The sequence below is a fragment of the Hyperolius riggenbachi genome, chromosome 7, assembly GCF_040937935.1.
Source record: "Hyperolius riggenbachi isolate aHypRig1 chromosome 7, aHypRig1.pri, whole genome shotgun sequence".
Taxonomy (NCBI): domain Eukaryota; kingdom Metazoa; phylum Chordata; class Amphibia; order Anura; family Hyperoliidae; genus Hyperolius; species Hyperolius riggenbachi.
In genome coordinates this window covers 227676326-227697947 of record NC_090652.1, presented here as the reverse complement: position 1 = coordinate 227697947, position 21622 = coordinate 227676326, and the positions used below count along the sequence as shown (strand labels likewise).

Genomic DNA, 21622 nt, shown 5'->3' with positions numbered 1-21622 from the left:
ATACTGGCTATACTTGGGCACTATACTAGCTATACTGGGCACTTTACTAGCTATACTGGGCACTTTACTAGCTATACTGGGCACTATACTGGACACTACCTACCTATACTGGGCACTATACTGGACACTACCTACCTATACTGGGCACTATACTGGCTAAACTGGGCACTTTACTAGCCATACTGGGGCACTATACTAGCCACACTGGGGTACTATACTAGCTAAACTGGGCACTTTACTAGCTATACTGGGCACTATACTAGCTATACTGGACACTACACTAGCTATACTGGGCACTACACTAGCTATACTGGGCACTACACTAGCTATACTGGGCACTACACTAGCTATACTGGGCACTATACTAGCTATACTGGGCACTATACTAGCTATACTGGGCACTATACTAGCTATACTGGGCACTATACTAGCTATACTGAGGCACTACCTACCCATACTGGGCACTATACTGGGACACACTGGGGGGCTTCACCAATCCAGCATTTCCTACCCCCGGCTTTTATGGGGGTCAATCGTTTTTCCCTTGTTTTTCAGGGAAAAGTTGGGGGGTCGGCTTATATGCGAGTATATACGGTATGTTCCTAGCACAATGTATGGCGTCAATATATTATATGGAGATTATATGGAGATAAAAAAAAAAAAGGAGATAAAAGAAGTAATTTTTCTTTTTAGGGGTTTTGAGTTCCGTCAATTGTAAGCCCTTATGTACTAAAATACCAGTAACCTACCCTCAACTATGGAATTTTTTTAAACATCTGCTTGGTAACTGGGGTAGGGGCTTTGAAAGGTATTATATTATTTTTATTTTATTAAAAATGTGGTGTGTATAATTTAACTTTTCGCCACTAGATGGCGATAGAAACACTCCCTGGATTACCAGGAAGTGTTTTTTTGTTTGTTTATTTTTACATTTTCATTTACGATCTTTACTATGAATGGACATGGCCTCTGAATGGGGTCATGTTTGGTACAGGGAAGCCGTGCTTCTCTTCCCCAACCACTAACACGGAAAACCGCCAGGGTGCGCAGGGCCGCAGCCCCACAGTGACAAGCGCTCAAACACTGGATGCGGATACGCGTCCAGATAGACTTGAGCGGAGCACATCTGGACGAGAATACTCATCCAGATAGACTGAGCTGGTTAAGCAATTAATGCCATAGGTTGCAGGGCTCAAATGCGCGTACAAACATGCAGTTTAGAATAGGACTGCAAAAACAGACCGTTTAAAAACATCCCTATTGCAGGAAGTGGTTAAAGTACCCATGAGTGTTCCCCAACCCTGTCCTCAAGGCCCACCAACAGTGCATGTTTTGTGGAAATCCACAGAGGTAGTTAATCAGCTCTGCTGAGACACTAATTACCTTGCCTGTGCATGTTTGTGGTTTTCTGCAAAACATGTACTGTTGGTGGGCTTTGAGGACAGGGTTGGGGAACTCTGCATTAAAGGACCACTATCTCAAAATGTATAAAAATTAAAACCCGAGGTGAAGCTTATCTTCCTTCTCCTAAAAATGACTTAAGATTTTTATTTTATGTTTAAATCTACTAAGTTTTAACTGGTTTGTTTTTGCTCAATGACACATTCATTGAAGTATGCCAGAGCTAAAATTTAATTAACTATTGACCTCTATTTAGCTCTTTCCTGCAGTCAGAAGCCATTTTCTTCTAGGAATGGGTTTTATAGTTGTGAGGGTCACACTGTAGTCCCTTCCTGTCTGAGTCAGCCACTTACATACCTGATATTTAACGCTTTCAGGTAGAGAAAGATAAAAAGGAACCCAGCAGTTATTTATGTGCTAGACACTGTACATACACATGTCTATCCCATCATGTATCCTTTAAGAATTAGTTAAAAAATAAATCACCATGCTGTTTACACATTCATGACAGCGTGACTGTGAGAGGACCCTACTTACGGGTTATGGGAGACTGATCTGCAGGCTGCTAGCTGTTCAAAGGCATTTCAGCTAGCAATAAAACGGTCTCATAATTTTAGACAGGCAGATACATGCAGCCTGGACTACAGCCTCCTTTGGTAGGGCCCTCTCACATTCACCAATCATGAATGTGTAAACAGCAGGGTGATTTATTTTTTAACTAATTCTTAACCCTTCACTATCCCTTCTACTAGCAATCAGAATAAATCTTCTTTAGTTTTTTTATTTTTTATACATTTTGCGATAGTGGTCCTTAAAAGGACAACTGAAGTGAGAGGAATATGGAGGTTACCATATTTATCTTCTTTTAAACATTCTGATGATCTTTCATGCATCAGTTGTGTCTGAATCACACACCTGTAAACGGCATGCAGCTAATCCAGTCAGACTTCAGTCAGAGTACCTGATATGCATGCTTGCTCAGGGTCTATGGCCAAAAGAGGCTTCGGATGAGCAGGACAGATCTGGAAATATACATGGCAGCCTCCATATCCCTACCACTTCAGTTGTCCTTTAATGGTTCAATTTTAGGGAATAATCAAGCTTTCTATCAGATATTTGCAAATAGAAGGAAATTATCATCGATCCAGACCATAAATTGGACTGAAGATATAAACTATTTGAGAATTAATTTTGCAAAGTTACACAAGAATTATTAATTAATTAAATTATTTTGCAGAGTTCAGGTATTCAAACTTGAGTGAGAAAATATTTTTGCGCAAATGCACTGAATTTTCTGGGCATGCAATTTTCCATCGTAATTGTAAAATTTTTGCTGAAAACGTTATACATGTGGAATTTGTTCTTATCACTAGTCACAGTACGGGTGAAATTTGACCTCTCCCGTCCACCCATAGAAGTAGTGGTATCAAAATGACTATCTGGACTATCTGTGATATAGTAGCTCTGACAAGAGTTTTGTATACCTGTTGAGAGTTTCTTCAGTTTCTCTTTTGCACTTCTTGCAGTTACACTCGCAGTTACTTTCACTTGATAGCTCTTAAGAGAAAAAAAACAAAAAAAAAAAAACCACAAAATAGCATGTGAAGGACAATTTGCACAATGTCACACTATATTTTATACATAATTGCCCTTGTTCCTAACAGGGCTGTGGAGTCGGAGTCGAGGCAATTTTGGGCACCCGGAGTCGTGGTTTCAAAAACTGAGGAGTCGGAGCCGGGAGTCGGAGTCGCATGATTTCTGTACAAAATTCACAGTCCTGTTAAGTATTAGACTAAGGAGTAGGAGTCCGAGTCTGAGCAATTTTGGGTACCCGGAGTCGTGGTTTCAGAAACTGAGGAGTCGGAGTTGGAGTCGGAAGATTTTTGTACCGACTCCACAGCCCTGGTTCCTAAACTGAACCAAGTGTTTAACACTTACTTTTCTAAACATGCAAACCATGTTAAAGGGAACCCGGCCTATCGATTAGCCCAACCCCAAAGTGCACCCTTGCCCCACATGCAGGGCATGCATTTGAAGTATGCTGCAGCATGCATATCTACCTGTCCTCACTACAGCTCACACATTCAGAAGTGTCCACTAGAGCTCCAAGTTCAATGACTTGTGACCGCAGTCAGCCTTGAGCTCTAGTGGCCTTCATACGGGGGTCACACACTCGTATCTGCATTACATACGTGGCTAAGCCCCACACACAAAAACACTTTACACCCAAAATGTGGGTGTCAAAAAGTCGATGAATTCCCAGTGATATATATATATATATATATATATATATATATATATATATATAATAAACCACCTGCAAATCCATGCTGGGAGCGGCAGCAGCAGGACACAGAGGCAAGTCATTGTGCAGAGAACATGCCTCTGTGTCCTATTAAGATTTTTAAAAAATCCACCTCAGGTTCTCTTGAAACACAGACAGTCAATTATAGAAGCTGCAGTACAAGCAATCAAAGGCATCAATTATTGAGTTTGAACATCAACACACCAATATAAATAAATGGTGAGGAAGCACCATGAAGCTTGAATACATCAATAAGAGGAGGCAGAAGCTGGAAATGCGGGTGCCTCTGAAACTTGGGCAACGGCACAGAGAGAGGATTCTGTGCGAGTATTGGGTTAGGTTTTGCTGTACTAAAATATCAGTAAATTTTACCAATATTTTATTAATGAAAAACAGCACTAAAATTTGTACAATATTGGTAAAATACTGATATTCTACTATTCTATATGGATATTCTACTATTGGCTATCCGTAGATGCCCAAATTTCATAGCGCCTCCATTTCATGCACGGGTGATGGCAATGTGACTGTGAAACTCTGTAGCTAGCATATGACTACCATCACATTCCAAGGGTGGCTTGTCCTTCCAGCCCTCCAGCAACTAAGTCAGGAATAATGCAGCCTGCCATGTCCCCAAAGTTGTACAGTACTAATCTACAGTGTTTCCCCGAAAATAAGACACTGTCTTATATTAATTTTTCATTCAAAATATGTGCTAGGGCTTATTTTCGGGGAGGTCTTATATTTTGTGGGGGTAGCTAGATCCCCTTTTAGTATTTAGTCAAATTCCCTCCGTATACAGGCAGATCCCTCGGTATATAGACAGGTTCCCCCTGTATATGGCCAGATCCCCCCTGTATATAGGCAGATCCCCCCGTATATAGGCAGATCCCCCCTGTAAATTGCCAGATCCCCCCTGTATAAAGGCAGATTTCCTCCCTCACCTGCCCACTTGCTTTACCACTTCTGTGCATGGCTCCTGGCCCCTCCGTTACAAAGCTCGGATCCCTCCGCTGTTCATCCCTGGCATAATTCAAACCGCTGATCAGCGGTGAAGGCGGCTAATGCAGTCCGGTAAGCACTGCCGTATACAGGAAGTCATCTTTGTTTACTTCCTGTAGAGGGCGGCGCTGTTACTGGACTGCAGTATCTGCCTTTTACCGCTGATCAGCGGTTTGAATTATGCAAGGGATGAGCAGCGGAGGGATCCGAGCTTTGTAACGGAGGGGCCAGGAGCCATGCACGGATGTGGTAAAGCGGGCGGGGTGAAGTGAGCAGGACCCCAGCACAGATACCCAGATGTGGTAAAGCGGGCGGGATGGAGGAGATCGGGCGGGCGGGTTCGGGTAGAAGTGGGCAGAACGCCAGCGCCCATGTCGCCACCTGGTCCACAGCCACTAGGGTTTATTTACGGGGGATGTCTTATATTTCGAGGACACTCGAAATAGAAGCTAGGTCTTATTTTCAGAGGATGATTTATATTCGGGGAAACACGGTATGTAATCAGCCTAGTACTGGGAAATACTGTAACGATACATAGCAAGTTCATTCATTTCTGAGCCAATTTTTCAGTAGAAATAAGCTTTAATATAATTATACAGCTGGTCGTTGTCATTGAAGAACTAAAATTAGCTTCCTCCAGCTGGGCACAAAGGAAATGAACGCAAGGAGCCCCTTATATATTCATCAACATGTCACCCCCAACACGATACACCCATCCATACACTCACCTGCCATTTACTGACAAGATTGTCAATAAAATGTTAAATGCGTCATTTTGAGTTGACACAATCTAATGTAAATTTATGCACATTGTAATTGGGCCAGTCAAATGCAGATGCTACAGATTTTCACTGGTCCAATTTCAAGCTGCATAACTTAACATACATATCTGCATCAAGTCGAAATTATTACCATCTCATTGAGCATGTCTATACCTAAGCCTGAGTTAATTCACAACTTTTAGAACAGAGCTAAAGTCAAACTTCCCCTTCTGCTTATGCTGGGTACACACAATGCGATTTCCCGCTCGATCGGTGGGATCGATTGATTATTTCCAACATGTTCGATTGGGTTTTGATCGATACAGTCGTTGATTTTGCATACTTAACATGAGAAAATCAATGTTACAATGGCTCGATTGAACATGTCGGAAATAATCGATCGACCTGGCGATCGAGCGGGAAATCGCATCCTGTGTACCTAGCATTAGCCAGAGCTGCTGTGAGCTCTCCAGGCTTCTAGGACACTATTCTTTTATCTGAAACAGCAGAAGGTAAGGATCATCTATTGTGGTGAGCTTTTGTGTTCACATTGAGGCTCAGGCACGATTACAGCATAGCCATTCAGGACACGCGGTGTTCAGTCGTGTGTATTGTTCACAATACCTTCTATTGTACATCCAGTGCGCTTGCGTCGCCACCCATCAGCTTCAGCTGCCACAGTCCACTGCTGCTGCAGATACCTCTGCTTGGGTCCACTGCAGGGGAGAAGCAGCAGTATACAGATCATAGACCCAGGCAGAAGCATCAAGCACCCATTGGATTGCAAAAGACCAATGGGAATTCTCCCCGAGCACTGGGGAAAATTCTCATTGGTCCACCACTCAGTGATTTTCTCAGCAATCGCTTTGTTGGCAATCTGTGTATACAAAAATCAAGCAGGTCGGAACTTGTGTTGCGGTAAGCAGATCAGAACAAATTTAAATGGTTCCCATAGTTAATGTACAAACTGTTTGCATGGCTGCTCCTCCGCTGATGCCCGGTCCAGAAAACATTGCTGTTTTAACCGAAGTGTGAACAGAGCCTTAGACTTGTGCACATGCTAGATGGTTCTTGGCTGAGAATCTAAGGCGTGTACAGTGCCCCCCACTCACCCCCCAACCCACAAAGTCTGTGATCCATTCCTCTCCTTCCCGCTCCGTTGTGTGCCACACATTGGCTTGCTGCCCACTCCATAGCAACATAACACATTGATATCCTGGAGGCTGCAGACTTGTCTGTACAGCACTGGATCAGCATCTTAACACCAACTGCAATAAAATATATCTGGCTGTAAAGCTTTCTAATTAAACTGAATATTTCATTACCATGCAAGATGGTTGCTTTCAAAACTAGCTGCTGTGAGGGATCCATTAACAGACCACAGACTGCACACCGCTTTCCATTATATTTTAGCATGAAATCTACCTAGTGCCACTGCCACCTCCCCCAGCCAGCCCCCCCCAATGTAATGTCCCCACCAGGCCCCTGGTAAGTATGGTATCGGTTGAGCTCACCCATCCGCCGATGTATGCGTCCCGTGAGCTCACCGCACATGCGGCATGGACACATGGTACAGGTGCCAGGCAGCAATGGAGAAAAATGTGTAACACAGGAAGAGGACAGCCAGCGGACAGGTGAGCCTGCACCACTAGCCATGGGTGCTGCATATTTTACATGGGGGGAGACCAATCAGGGTCCACTGATATTCAGGAAATCAACCACCACTAACCACTGTACACCCCGACCGAGCCATTGTGACCGAGTTGTTTGCGGCATCGATGAAAAACGTTTGATCAGGCAGCCACGTTCGACATTGATCTCTGACAGATTTGATCATGATCGAATTGGCTGGATATCGTTGCCGCAAATCAAGTAATGTATGGGCACCTGTGCCATTTCCAACACTTTTAGAATTAGCAAGTGCAAATTGTGTTATCACATCTGCAACCTTACAGTGCTCACTCTATACAGTGGCATAAGAAAGTACTCAGACCGCCTTCACCCTTTTCAGTTATGTTGCATCCTGATGCTACAGTCATTTAAATTCCCTTTTCTCATTTATCTAAACTCAGAACCACATAATGACAACATTAAAACAGTGTGTGACAATTCTGTAAATTTATTAAAAAGAAAGAACTGAAATATCACATTCACGTAAGCATGGAGACCCTTGACATATTTGAAGCACTTCTGTCTTAAATTCCAGCCTAATGACTTTTTGGGTATGATGCAACAAGGTAGAATGGGGGATGCTCTGTCAGTTCTTCTTTGCAAATCCTCATTAGCTCATTCGGGTTGGTTGAGAGCTGTTAGTGGACAACCATTCTGAGGTCTATCCAGATAAGTTCAATATGGTTCAAAGCAAGACTTTGGCTGGACCCCTCTAGGAAAGAAATTAAACATCTGTACAATCAGGCTGTAACACGACAAATCTCCCAAGAATAAAGAAATCATGGGGGTCTGAATACTTTGACATTTTGGAGTGAAAAAACTAAATAAAAATACTGTTAAAATATATTGCTGCAGCTTTTTAAGGCTTGATTCCCACTTGCAAAAGTCCATTCGGTTCAGAGCGGAGTGAACCAGTTCAGTGTCTGCTCTGCTTTCGCATCGGTTTCACCATGGTGCTCTACAGGAAACGCATTAGCCATACAGAAAAATGCAGCAGGTCAGGACTCAGTCAGTATCAGTTAAGAAATAGCAAGTGGAAGCACAAGCTATTTTAGCATTAGTTTTGTTTGCATGTTTGTTGCTGCACTGCAGAAATGTACCTAACGGGAACTAAGCCCATGTTTTACATAACCCCTTTAGCTCATCTAGACCATTTAAAAATATACAGGGTTATTTTTTAGTCAGCAGGTCTGGCTATATAGCACATGCTGAAAACACTCACCTGCACCGTTATACAAAGAGGGTTGTTGTTGATAAAAGTTCACTTTGGCTTCTGTTTGACAGGGAAAAGCTGGAAATGTCATAGAGTATCGCACTGTAGTGTATCCATAAGGTGCAAGCATACCATTCTGGTTGAAGGGTAACATGTCTTCTGTGTTACAACGAATAATAGAGCCCTACTATTTGAAAACTTTGTTCAAGAAAAAAAAAATAACCCCTTTCACATGGCTCCTGCAAATCAAAGAAATAAGCAAATATATTAAAGTCATACAATAAATGCAAAATACAAGTATCTAGCACCAACATCTTCCGCAGCACTGCACATAGTACAAAACAAATATTGGGGAACATATACATGAGAAGTTGATGACACTGTACAGTCATGACATCCATAAATACAAGTACAAATACATACATACAGTGGAGGAAATAATTATTTGACCTCTCACTGATTTTGTAAGTTTGTCCAATGACAAAGAAATGAAAAGTCTCAGAACAGTATCATTTCAATGGTAGGTTTATTTCAACAGTGGCAGATAGCACATCAAAAGGAAAATCGAAAAAATAACCTTAAATAAAAGATAGCAACTGATTTGCATTTCATTGAGTGAAATAAGTTTTTGAACCCTCTAACAATAAAAGACTTAATACTTAGTGGAAAAACCCTTGTTTGCAAGCACAGAGGTCAAACGTTTCTTGTAATTGATGACCAAGTTTGCACACATTTTAGGAGGAAGGTTTCGATGCTGTCTCTGTGCAACTCTGAGCTTGAGCTCCCTCCATATGTTTTCTATTGGATTAAGGTCCGGAGACTGACTAGGCCACTCCATGACCTTAATGTGCTTCTTCTTGAGCCACTCCTTTGTTGCCTTTGCTGTATGTTTTGGGTCATTGTCGTGCTGGAACACCCATCCACGACCCATTTTCAGTTTCCTGGCAGAGGGAAGGTGGTTGTCGTTCAGGATTTCACGATACATGGCTCCGTCCATTTTCCCGTTAATGCGATTAAGTTGTCCTGTGCCCTTAGCAGAAAAACACCCCCAAAGCAAAAGGTTTCCACCCCCATGCTTGACGGTGGGGACGGTGTTTTGGGGGTCATAGGCAGCATTTTTCTTCCTCCAAACACAGCAAGTTGAGTTAATGTCAAAGAGCTCTATTTTGGTCTCATCAGACCACAGCACCTTCTCCCAGTCACTCACAGAATCATTCAGGTGTTCATTGGCAAACTTCAGACGGGCCTGCACATGTGCCTTCTTGAGCAGGGGGACCTTGCGAGCCCTGCAGGATTTTAATCCATTGCGGTGTAATGTGTTTCCAATGGTTTTCTTGGTGACTGTGGTCCCTGCTAATTTGAGGTCATTCACTAACTCCTCCCGTGTAGTTCTAGGATGCTTTTTCACCTCTCAGAACCATTGACATCCCACGAGGTGAGATCTTGCGTGGAGCCCCAGAGCGAGGTCGATTGATGGTCATTTTGTGCTCCTTCTATTTTCGAACAATCGCACCAACAGTTGTCACCTTCTCTCCCAGCTTTTTGCTAATGGTTTTGTAGCCCATTCCAGCCTTGTGCAGGTCTACAATTTTGTCTCTGACATCCTTGGACAGCCCTTTGGTCTTTCCAATGTTGGAGAGTTTGGAGTCTGCTTGATTGATTGATTCTGTGGACAGGTGTCTTTTATACAGGTGATGACTAAGTAGAAGTGTCTAACCACTCTGTGGGAGCCAGAACTCTTAATGGTTGGTAGGGGTTCAAAAACGTATTTCACTCAATGAAATGCAAATCAGTTGCTATCTTTTATTTAAGGTTATTTTTTCGATTTTCCTTTTGATGTGCTATCTGCCACTGTTAAAATAAACCTACCATTGAAATGATACTGTTCTGAGACTTTTCATTTCTTTGTCATTGGACAAACTTACAAAATCAGTGAGGGGTCAAATAATTATTTCCTTCACTGTAGTTAATGTGTGGTTAGCGATATCACTAAAATCGGTACAGGTTCATATGACAAATTACAGCAAAATAAAACAATACTTCTAAGAGAGAGGTTTGAGGTGAGTGCACACCTTACATAAATTGCATCAGTAATAGTCATAGATAGTGGTGGTGCAACATCCAGAGAATCAGCATAATCAATGAGTTCAAAGAGCGGAAAAGAAAGCTCCAGGAGCAGCTCGCCATAGCCTTAAAAACTTTCAACTTTTAAAGGTTTCCTTTTAAAAACACTGTATGCAATAGAAAACAACAATTATAGTAATACTTATCATGAGTAGTTGAGGTGCAGAGGTAGGTCGACGGCCCTTTCGCCCCTTAATCAGGGCTTTCTCGCGACCGAATCAAAATAAAACAATAGGAGGCGGTCCCTGCCCTTGCGAGCTTACAATCTAGAATCAGAATCAATTTTATTTCGGCAAGTTTGCACCTACAAGGAATTTGTCTTGACAGTTGCTTAACAAACACAAACAAAAACAATGCAAGGACAGACAGTGTGTATATTACAAGTCAAGGACATTATGCAAGTATAGTGGCAGTAAGCAATGTGAGAATTGTTCATTTACAGTTCTGTGCTGATTACTTTCAAGTCCTAGCAGCTCTAGCGGAGTTCTGTATTTAGTATGGCTACCGCTTGAGGAAAAAAGCTGTTCCTGTGTCTAGAGGTTTTGGTAGCGATTGACCGGAATCTTACTCCTGAAGGCAAGAGCTGGAAGATGGAGTGAGCTGGGTGAGAGGGGTCAGAGGCAATTTTGGTTGCTCTCTTTCTGCACCTGCTAGCGTAAATATCCTGCAGGGAAGGGAAGCTACAGCCAATTATCCTTTCCGCTGTTCGGATGATGCGCTGCACCCTCACCTTTTCTAATGTTGAGCAGGAGCCGAACCATACAGTCATAGATGATGTTATGGTGGATTCGATTATTGCAGTGTAGAACTGCACCATTAAATGCTTAGGTAGGCCAAACTTTTTCAGCTGCCGTAGATGGTACATCCTCTGTTGCGCTTTCTTGACAATAGTGGCAGTGGTGTTGTCCCATTTTAGGTTGTGTGAGATTGTGGACCCAAGAAGCTTGAATGACTCTGCCTGGGTTATTTTGTGGATCCATTTATGGATAAGGGGAGGTGCTGGGGGTGGAAATAGGGGTAGGAGACACAGGGGTTAATGGATGAGGCAGTGAATCTCGTAGGCTTGCCTGAAAAGGTGTTTTGAGAGTACGTTTGAAGATTTCTAGGCTTGGAGCATGACGAATAGGCTGTGGCAAAGCATTCCAAAGGAGAGGGGACATTTGTGAGAGGTCCTGGAGGTGAGAGGAGGTGACCAAGCTACAGAACAAAAGGGTCCCATGTGAGAAGCAAAAGTTTCATGGGAATAATCTGGAGATTAACCACTTGAGGACCGTGGGCTTTACCCCCCTTAAAGACCGGCCACTTTTTTTCCATTCAGACCACTGCAGCTTTCACGGTTTATTGCTCGCTCATACAACCTACCACCTAAATGAATTTTGGCTCCTTTTCTTGTCACTAATAAAGCTTTCTTTTGGTGCTATTTGATGGCTGCTGCGAATTTTACTTTTTATTATATTCATCAAAAAAGACATGAATTTTGGCAAAAATTTTTTTTTTTTTTTTTTACTTTCTGTGCTGACATTTTTCAAATAAAGTAAAATTTCTGTATACATGCAGCGCGAAAAATGTGGACAAACATGTTTTTGATTAAAAAAAACCCCATTCAGTGTATATTTATTGGTTTGGGTAAAAGTTATAGCGTTTACAAACTATGGTGCAAAAAGTGAATTTTCCCATTTTCAAGCATCTATGACTTTTCTGACCCCCTGTCATGTTTCATGAGGGGCTAGAATTCCAGATTAGTATAAATACCCCCCAAATGACCCCATTTTGGAAAGAAGACATCCCAAAGTATTCACTGAGAGGCATAGTGAGTTCATAGAAGATATTTTTTGTCACAAGTAAGCGGAAAATGACACTTTGTGACAAAAAAAAAAAAAAAAAGGTTTCCATTTCTTCTAACTTGCGACAAAAAAAATAAAATCTGCCATGGACTCACCATGCCCCTCTCTAAATACCTTGAAGTGTCTACTTTCCAAAATGGGGTCATTTGTGGGGTGTGTTTACTGTCCTGGCATTTTGGGGGGTGCCTAATTGTAAGCACCCCTGTAAAGCCTAGAGGTGCTCATTGGACTTTGGACCCCTTAGCGCAGTTAGGCTGCAAAAAAATGCCACACATGTGGTATTGCCGTACTCAGGAGAAGTAGTACAATGTGTTTTGAGGTGTATTTTTACACATACCCATGCTGGGTGGGAGAAATATCTCTGTAAATGACAATTTTTGGATTTTTTTTTACACACAATTGTCCATTTACAGAGAGATTTCTCCCACCCAGCATGGGTATGTGTAAAAATACACCCCAAAACACATTGTACTACTTCTCCCGAGTACGGCGATACCACGTGTGGCACTTTTTTGCACCCTAACTGTGCTAAGGGGCCCAAAGTCCAATGAGTACCTTTAGGATTTCACAGGTCATTTTGCGGAATTTGATTTCCAGACTACTCCTCACGGTTTAGGGCCCCTAAAACGCCAGGGCAGTATAGGAACCCTGCAAATGACCCCATTTTAGAAAGAAGACACCCCAAGGTATTCCATTAGGAGTATGGTGAGTTCATAGAAGATTTTATTTTTTGTCACAAGTTAGCGGAAATTGATTTGGTATTGTTTTTTTTCACAAAGTGTCACTTTAGGGGCCCTAAACCGTGAGGAGTAGTCTGGAAATCAAATTCCGCAAAATGACCTGTGAAATCCTAAAGGTACTCATTGGACTTTGGGCCCCTTAGCACAGTTAGGGTGTAAAAAAAGTGCCACACATGTGGTACCGCCGTACTCAGGATAAGTAGTATAATGTGTTTTGTGGTGTATTTTTACTCATACCCATGCTGTGTGGGAGAAATATCTCTGTAAATGACAATCTTGATTTTTTTACACACAATTGTCCATTTACAGAGAGATTTCTCCCACCCAGCATGGGTATGTGTAAAAATACACCCCAAAACACATTATACTACTTGTCCTGAGTACGGCGATACCATATGTGTGACACTTTTTTGCAGCCTAGGTGTGCTAAGGGGCCCAACGTCCTATTCACAGGTCATTTCGAGGCATTTGTTTTGTAGACTACTCCTCACGGTTTAGGGCCCCTAAAATGCCAGGGCAGTATAGGAACCCCACAAGTGACCCCATTTTAGAAAGAAGACACCCCAAGGTATTCCGTTAGGAGTATGGTAAGTTCATAGAAGATTTTATTTTTTGTCACAAGTTAGTGAAAATGACACTTTGTGAAAAAAAACAATAAAAATCCAATTTCCGCTAACTTTTGACAAAAAATAAAATCTTCTATGAACTCGTCATACACCTAACAGAATACCTTGGGGTGTCTTTTTCTAAAATGGGGTCACTTGTGGGGTTCCTATACCACCCTGGCATTTTACGGGCCCAAAACCGTGAGTAGTCTGGAAACCAAATGTCTCAAAATGACTGTTCAGGGGTATAAGCATCTGAAAATTTTGATGACAGGTGGTCTATGAGGGGGCGAATTTTGTGGAACCGGTCATAAGCAGGGTGGCCTTTTAGATGACAGGTTGTATTGGGCCTGATCTGATGGATAGGAGTGCTAGGGGGTGACAGGAGGTGATTGATAGGTGTCTCAGGGGGTGGTATGAGAGGAAAATAGATGCAATGAATGCACTGGGGAGGTGATCGGAAGGGGGTCTGAGGGGGATCTGAGGGTTTGGCCGAGTGATCAGGAGCCCACACGGGGCAAATTAGGGCCTGATCTGATGGGTAGGTGTGCTAGGGGGTGACAGGAGGTGATTGATGGGTATCTCAAGGTGTGATTAGAGGGGGGAATAGATGCAAGCAATGCACTGGCAAAGTGATCAGGGCTGGGGTCTGAGGGCATTCTGAGGGTATGGGCGGGTGATTGAGTGCCCTAGGGGCAGATAGGGGTCTAATCTGATGGGTAGCAGTGACAGGGGGTGATTGATGGGTAATTAGTGGGTGTTTGGAGGAGAGAACAGATGTAAACACTGCACTTGGGAGGTGATCTGATGTCGGATCTGCGGGCGATCCATTGGTGTGGGTGGGTGATCAGATTGCCCGCAAGGGGCAGGTTAGGGGCTGATTGATGGGTGGCAGTGACAGGGGGTGATTGATGGGTGGCAGTGACAGGGGGTGATTGATGGGTGATTGACAGGTGATCAGTGGGTTATTACAGGGAAGGACAGATGTAAATAATGCCCTGGCGAATTGATAAGGGGGGGTCTGAGGGCAATCTGAGCGTGTAGGCGGGTGATTGGGTGCCCGCAAGGGGCAGATTAGGGTCTGATCTGATGGCTAACAGTGACAGGTGGTGATAGGGGGTGATTGATGGGTAATTAGTGGGTGTTTAGAGGAGAGAATAGATGTAAACACTGCGCTTGGGTGGTGATCTGATGTCGGATCTGCGGGCGATCTATTGGTGTGGGTGGGTGATCAGATTGCCCGCAAGGGGCAGGTTAGGGGCTGATTGATGGGTGGCAGTGACAGGGGGTGATTGATGGGTGATTGACAGGTGATCAGGGGGGATAGATGCATACAGTACATGGGGGGGGGGTCAGGGGAGAATCTGAGGGGTGGGGGGTGATCAGGAGGGGGCGGGGGATAAAAAAAAATAATAGCATTGACAGATAGTGACAGGGAGTGATTGATGGGTGATTAGGGGGTTGATTGGGTGTAAACATGGGTCTGGGGGTGGGCAGGGGGGGGGGGGGGGGTCTGAGGGGTGCTGTGGGCGATCAGGGGGCGGGGGAAAAAAATCGGTGTGCTTGGTGCAGACTAGGGTGGCTGCAGCCTGCCCTGGTGGTCCCTCGGACACTGGGACCACCAGGGCAGGAGGCAGCCTGTATAATACACTTTGTAAACATTACAAAGTGTATTATACACTTTGTATGCGGCGATCGTCGGTTTAACATCCCGCCGGCGCGATGTTGCGGCGGGTGAGCGGCGTCAGGAGCCGGCGGAAGATCGCGTCACGGATGACGCGATCGCTCCGCCCATGCCCTTACAAGGACCGCCGCCTCTGTGGGTGAGCCGGTCCTTGCAGGGTACACTTCCCGGCCGCCGCTGTGCGTTAGGCGGTCGGGAAGTGGTTAATAAGGAAATGTATGGAGGTGACACTTTGTATGATAGCGTGAGGAGTTTAACCTATTTTGGTTCCCGGACGTAGAAACTACGTCCAGGAACCATGCGCGCTCCCGGCCCGCGGTTCGTTAGCCAGGCAATCAGTGAATCGGGCTATGGTGCCCGATCACTGATTCCTCTCCCCCGCTGAAAAAGCGACAGCTTCTCTCTGAAGCTGCGCCTTTTCTGGTTGTTACCTCCTCCATGCGTCGCTCTAAGCGTATGTTACGCTTAGAGTGACGTCATGTAAACAAACTCATGGCCGCCATCTTGTGGCCAAAAAGTAATACTACAACTAAAAGTAAAAAAAAAAAAAAAAAAATGAACACACATTTACATTATAAACCTATTGTTTACATCCCACCCTCCCAAAACTACCCAAATAAAATGTTTAATATAAAAAAAAAAATTACAAAAAAAACCCCCACAAAAAACATGTAAATATTTACCTAAGGGTCTAAACTTTTATGGAGGCATGTATTATTTTAAAACTTTAATGGCTGAAAACTGAGAAATAATGATTTTTTCCGTTTTTTTCTTATTCTTCCTGTTAAAATGCATTTACAGTAAAGTGGCTCTTAGCAAAATGTACCCCCCAAAGAAAGCCTGGCGGAAAAAACAAGATATAGATCAGTTCATTGTGATAAGTAGTGATAAAGTTATAGGCTAATGAATGGGAGGTGAACATTTCTCAAGTGAAAACGACGGAACGCGAATGGGTTAAACTGGATCCATTGGGTAATTGGTGACCAATTGAGAAATTGGCAGACGGGCTGGAGGAGGGGTGGATGAGATGAACAGCCACATTATCCAGCACTCTGGGGAGTTTAGAGGATTGGTACCAGTACCAGAGTGAATGGGATATGTGTGGGTGTGCTGAGCAGTATAGTGTTAATTAGTCTGAGACAGGGGCTGCCTCAGAGGAGCAGGAGGAGGGGTGGATGAGATGAGCAGCAGTACTTAGTAGGGACTACAGAGGTGCCAGACTGCAGAGAGTAGGATGTTACAGTAATAAAGACGGGATATGATTAGAGTATGTAAAAGCATTTTGGTTGCCTCCTGTGAAAGGAAGGGATGCATTCTGGAAATGTTTTTTAAGATGGAAATAACAGGAGGTAGTTAGGCTTTGTTCACATTAGTGGCTCGATTCACTAAAGCAGCGTTTTTCAACCGGTGTGCCGCGGCACACTAGTGTGCCGCGGGATGTTGCCTGGTGTGCCGTACAGGTCTGGCCTCTCGCCAGACCTGTACCTACTGTAGGGCGCAGGAGGGGGGAAGAAGCGCTAGAAGGAGGGGCAGTGGAGGCAGCGGTGGGAAGGGGGGAAATATCCCCCCTCCCTCACCTGGGACCCCTCCTTCTGCCTCTCTCCCCCCTCCATTTAGCGGTGGCAAGTGCGGCTCGGCGGCGGGGAGGCATGAGGAGAATTACTCACCACTTCCGCGCTCCAAGCGCCGGCAGTGTCATGTCGTCAGATCTCCGCCTTCAATGCCGCCCACTGTGCTTCCTGATTAGCGGAAGCACAGTGGGCGGCATTGAAGGCGGAGATGTGTGACGACATGACGTTGCCGGCGCTTAGAACGTGGAAGTGGTGAGTAATTCTCCGCATGCCTCCTCGCCGCACTTGCCACCGCTAAATGGAGGGGGAGAGAGGCAGAAGGAGGGGTCCCAGGTGAGAGGGGGGGGGATATTTACCCCCCTCCCCACCGCTGCCTCCACTGCCCCTCCTAGCGCTGCTGCCCCCCTTCTGGGCATCTATACTGGGGGGAACTGTACTAGCTATACTGGGGGCAATTAAACTAGCTATACTGGGGGCAATTAAACTACCTACACTGGGGGCAACTATACTAGCTATACTGGGCACTATACTGGGGCACTACCTACCTATACTGGGCACTGTGCTAGCTATACTGGGCACTGTGCTAGCTATACTGGGCACTGTGCTAGCTATACTGGGCACTGTGCTAGCTATACTGGGCACTGTGCTAGCTATACTGGGCACTGTGCTAGCTATACTGGGCACTGTGCTAGCTATACTGGGCACTGTTCTAGCTATACTGGGCACTGTGCTAGCTATCCTGGGCACTGTGCTAGCTATCCTGGGCACTGTGCTAGCTATCCTGGGCACTGTGCTAGCTATCCTGGGCACTGTGCTAGCTATACTGGGCACTGTGCTAGCTATACTGGGCACTATACTAGCTATACTGGGGCACTATACCTATACTGGGGTAACTATACTAACCATACTGGGGCAACTATGCTAGCTATGCAGCCGCACCCCAGGCCCCCCCCCCCCCCATAGCACGGCACTGTCCACTAGGTCGCGCATAGGACTCAAAGCGCATATAGACTTTAACTACTTAAGGACCACCTCACACCAATGGGCGTGACCACGGCGGCAGCCCCAAGACCGCCTAACGCCAATGGGCGTCAAGTCCTGGGGCTGCAGTTTCCCAGGGAATAGGCCGTGCGCATGCACAATCGTTCCCTGCCGCTTCACGGAAGGGAGTTCCGTGATTAGCCTGCTAGCCGCCGATTGTGGCTAGCAGGCTGCTTGTAAACGTAAGGGGAAAGAAATCCCCTTTGTTTACAAGCGTACAGCGCTGCCAGGGGGCCGCAGCGCTGTACGAGATTGGCGATCCCCGGCCTCTGATTGGCCGGGGAGCACCCTCTTCTCATAGGCTAATGCCTATAAGAGGCGGAACAGGACGGATTGCCGTCCTGTTCCAAATTAGATGACGGAGGGGAGGGAGGAAGGGGGACGGGGAGAGAGAGCCTCAGAGGCTGTGAAAAAAAATAAAAATAAACAAAGCCTGCAGCGATCGGACCCCTCCATCGGCATGTCCCCCTATGGACAAAAAAAAGGAGGAGAGTCCAATCGCTGGGCACCTAAGCTGGGCTGTGCAGGAGGCTGAAAAGCCTGCACAGCCCAGCACTGCAAAAATGAGCCTGGTCTTGGGGGGGGGGGGGGGTTTACCACTGCGATCGTCAAGTGGTTAAAACTAAAAAAAGAGTTAGGCTGGGTTCACACTACTTGTCAGCTGCGCGAAAAACAAAAGAACAATACAGTGGATTATACTGTATGTACAGGCTCCAGCGAGAAGCCACGGAAGGAGGGGGCAGTGGAGGCAGCGGTGGGAAGGGGGGAAATATCCCCCCCCCCTCCCTCACCTGGGACCCCTCCTTCTGCCTCTCTCCCCCTCCATTTAGCGGTGGCAAGTGTGGCTCGGCGGCGGGGAGGCATGAGGAGAATTACTCAACACTTCCGCGCTCCAAGCGCCGGCAGCGTCATGTCGTCAGATCTCCGCCTTCAATGCCGCCCACTGTGCTTCCTGATTAGCGGAAGCACAGTGGGCGGCATTGAAGGCGGAGATGTGTGACGACATGACGTTGCCGGCGCTTGAAACGTGGAAGTGGTGAGTAATTCTCCGCATGCCTCCTCGCCGCACTTGCCACCGCTAAATGGAGGGGGAGAGAGGCAGAAGGAGGGGTCCCAGGTGAGAGGGGGGGGGGGGGGGATATTTACCCCCCTCCCCACCGCTGCCTCCACTGCCCCTCCTAGCGCTGCTGCCCCCCTTCTGGGCATCTATACTGGGGGGGAACTGTACTAGCTATACTGGGGGCAATTAAACTACCTACACTGGGGGCAATTAAACTACCTACACTGGGGGCAACTAAACTAGCTATACTGGGGGCAACTATACTAGCTATACTGGGCACTATACTGGGGCACTACCTACCTATACTGGGCACTATGCTAGGTATACTGGGCACTGTGCTAGCTATACTGGGCACTGTGCTAGCTATACTGGGCACTGTGCTAGCTATACTGGGCACTGTGCTAGCTATACTGGGCACTGTGCTAGCTATACTGGGCACTGTGCTAGCTATACTGGGCACTGTGCTAGCTATACTGGGCACTGTGCTAGCTATACTGGGCACTGTGCTAGCTATACTGGGCACTGTGCTAGCTATACTGGGCACTGTGCTAGCTATACTGGGCACTGTGCTAGCTATACTGGGCACTGTGCTAGATATACTGGGCACTGTGCCAATGGGCGTCAAGTCCCGGGGCTGCAGTTTCCCAGGGAATAGGCCGTGCGCATGCACAATCGTTCCCTGCCGCTTCACGGAAGGGAGTTCCGTGATTAGCCTGCTAGCCGCCGATTGTGGCTAGCAGGCTGCTTGTAAACGTAAGGGGAAAGAAATCCCCTTTGTTTACAAGCGTACAGCGCTGCCAGGGGGCCGCAGCGCTGTACGAGATTGGCGATCGCAGGTCTCTGATTGGCCGGGGAGAGTCCTCCTCTCATAGGCTAATGCCTATAAGAGGCGGAACAGGACGGATTGCCGTCCTGTTCCAAATTAGATGACGGAGGGGAGGGAGGAAGGGGGACGGGGAGAGAGAGCCTCAGAGGCTGTGAAAAAAAAACAAAAAAAACAAAGCCTGCAGCGATCGGACCCCTACGTCGGCATGTCCCCCTATGGACAAAAAAAAGGAGGAGAGTCCAATCGCTGGGCACCTAGGCCTGAACGATTTATCGTTTTTGTATCGAAATCGCGATCACGGAAGTGACGATTCCATGATCGCCAAAGTGTCGATTTTTGCCGATATTTGCTGTACTGCGCCCTCTTGCTGTACAGTAGCAGCAGCGCGGCATGTACAAATGTCTGTGTACAAAAAGCGGCGGCTCTCACTCCCCGCGGCAGCTCAGTCAGTATCTCTATACTTCTTCCTAGTTAGTGCCACCTTCTCCTACTCCTCCCCGTCATCAGCAGACCCAGCGGCAGGCTCTTGCTCTCTGTCACTCCTCCTAGCTTCATCGTCAGCTGCACGGGCGGCAGACTCCGCCCACAGTCTCTCGCTCCTTCTTCTGTGAAGCTGATAGGCACTAAAACTAATAGCCACTCATTTGCTCCACTGATTGTTTAAAGGTGTGCAGACCACAGCGAGACAAAAGCTATTGTCTGGTCTGACTTTTCCTCCGCAATACAAAGCAGCTCAGCGTGTAGCAGAGAAGGAATTCCCTCCCTCCTCCCCCCTTCCAGAAGTTGTCATGAAGCGCAGGAGAGAGCACGTGGATCTATCTGCACAGCATGGGGGAGATGGAGCTGCAGCAGGCAAGACTGAAGTGCTTGACTGTTTGTGTCTTTCAGTCAGTGTGTGTGGATAAGTATGTGTGTGTGCATTTCAATGTGTGCTGCAGGATGTGTGTGTATCAGTGAGTGGATAAGTGTGTGTAACTATCAGTGAGTGCTGCAAGATGAGGTGTGTGTATTAGTGAGTGTGGATAACTGTGTATCTGTGAGTACTGCAAGATAAAGTGTGTGTGCGCATCAGTGAGTGCTCTGAGATGGAGAATGAAGTGTGTGCGTGTGACGTGTGTATCAGCGTAACACCCCTCCCACCCCCACTGCTTACCTTTACCATACCTACCCCATTCCTAATATTAATTGTCCCGACCGCCTCTGTGACATGACTCATACCCCCCCATAATAAGTGCCGCAAGGGGAAACAAGGGATAGGCGACATGATAATCTCCCCGCCGCCCCTCGTTGACTGTTGCCTTGGTCTGGTTGGTCTAAAGCTTGATTTGAATAAAATCGTGAATCGAAATCGCAATTTCTGACAGAAATCGTGCAATTCAATCTTTTCCTAAAATCGTTCAGGCCTATGGGCACCTAAGCTGGGCTGTGCAGGAGGCTGAAAAGCCTGCACAGCCCAGCACTGCAAAAATGAGCCTGGTCTTGGGGGGGGGGGGGGGGGGGGGGGTTTACCACTGCGATCGTCAAGTGGTTGAAACTAAAAAGAGTTAGGCTGGGTTCACACTACTTGTCAGCTGCGCGAAAAACAAAAGAACAATACAGTGGATTATACTGTATGTACAGGCTCCAGCGAGAAGCCACGGAAATGTACGATCGATTTAGGGATCGCGGGACACGAGGCATTGTGCTCTGGCGCAGAAAGGGCCCTCAGGACTCCACGTGCTGAATTGCTTAAAAACTACGAAAAAAGCCAGACAAAGGTCAGACGGGAAAAAGT

The 21622-nt window shown here is 46.0% G+C and overlaps 1 protein-coding gene across 3 annotated transcripts in view; it reads right to left on the bottom strand.

Annotated features, from left to right (window-relative positions):
- Positions 1–21622, bottom strand: part of RBM44 (RNA binding motif protein 44) — an 88179-nt gene that overhangs the window by 49720 nt on the left and 16837 nt on the right. For 2 of the 3 annotated variants that reach the window (XM_068245367.1, XM_068245366.1), the window contains exons 2-3: positions 8363–8592; positions 2886–2958 (exon numbers count right to left, since the gene is read on the bottom strand). In XM_068245367.1, coding sequence (XP_068101468.1) covers positions 2886–2958; positions 8363–8507 — 218 coding nt within the window. In that variant the 5' untranslated portion in view covers positions 8508–8592. The remainder of the gene's footprint in view (positions 1–2885; positions 2959–8362; positions 8593–21622) is intronic. The other variant, XM_068245368.1, reaches the window with a different exon arrangement.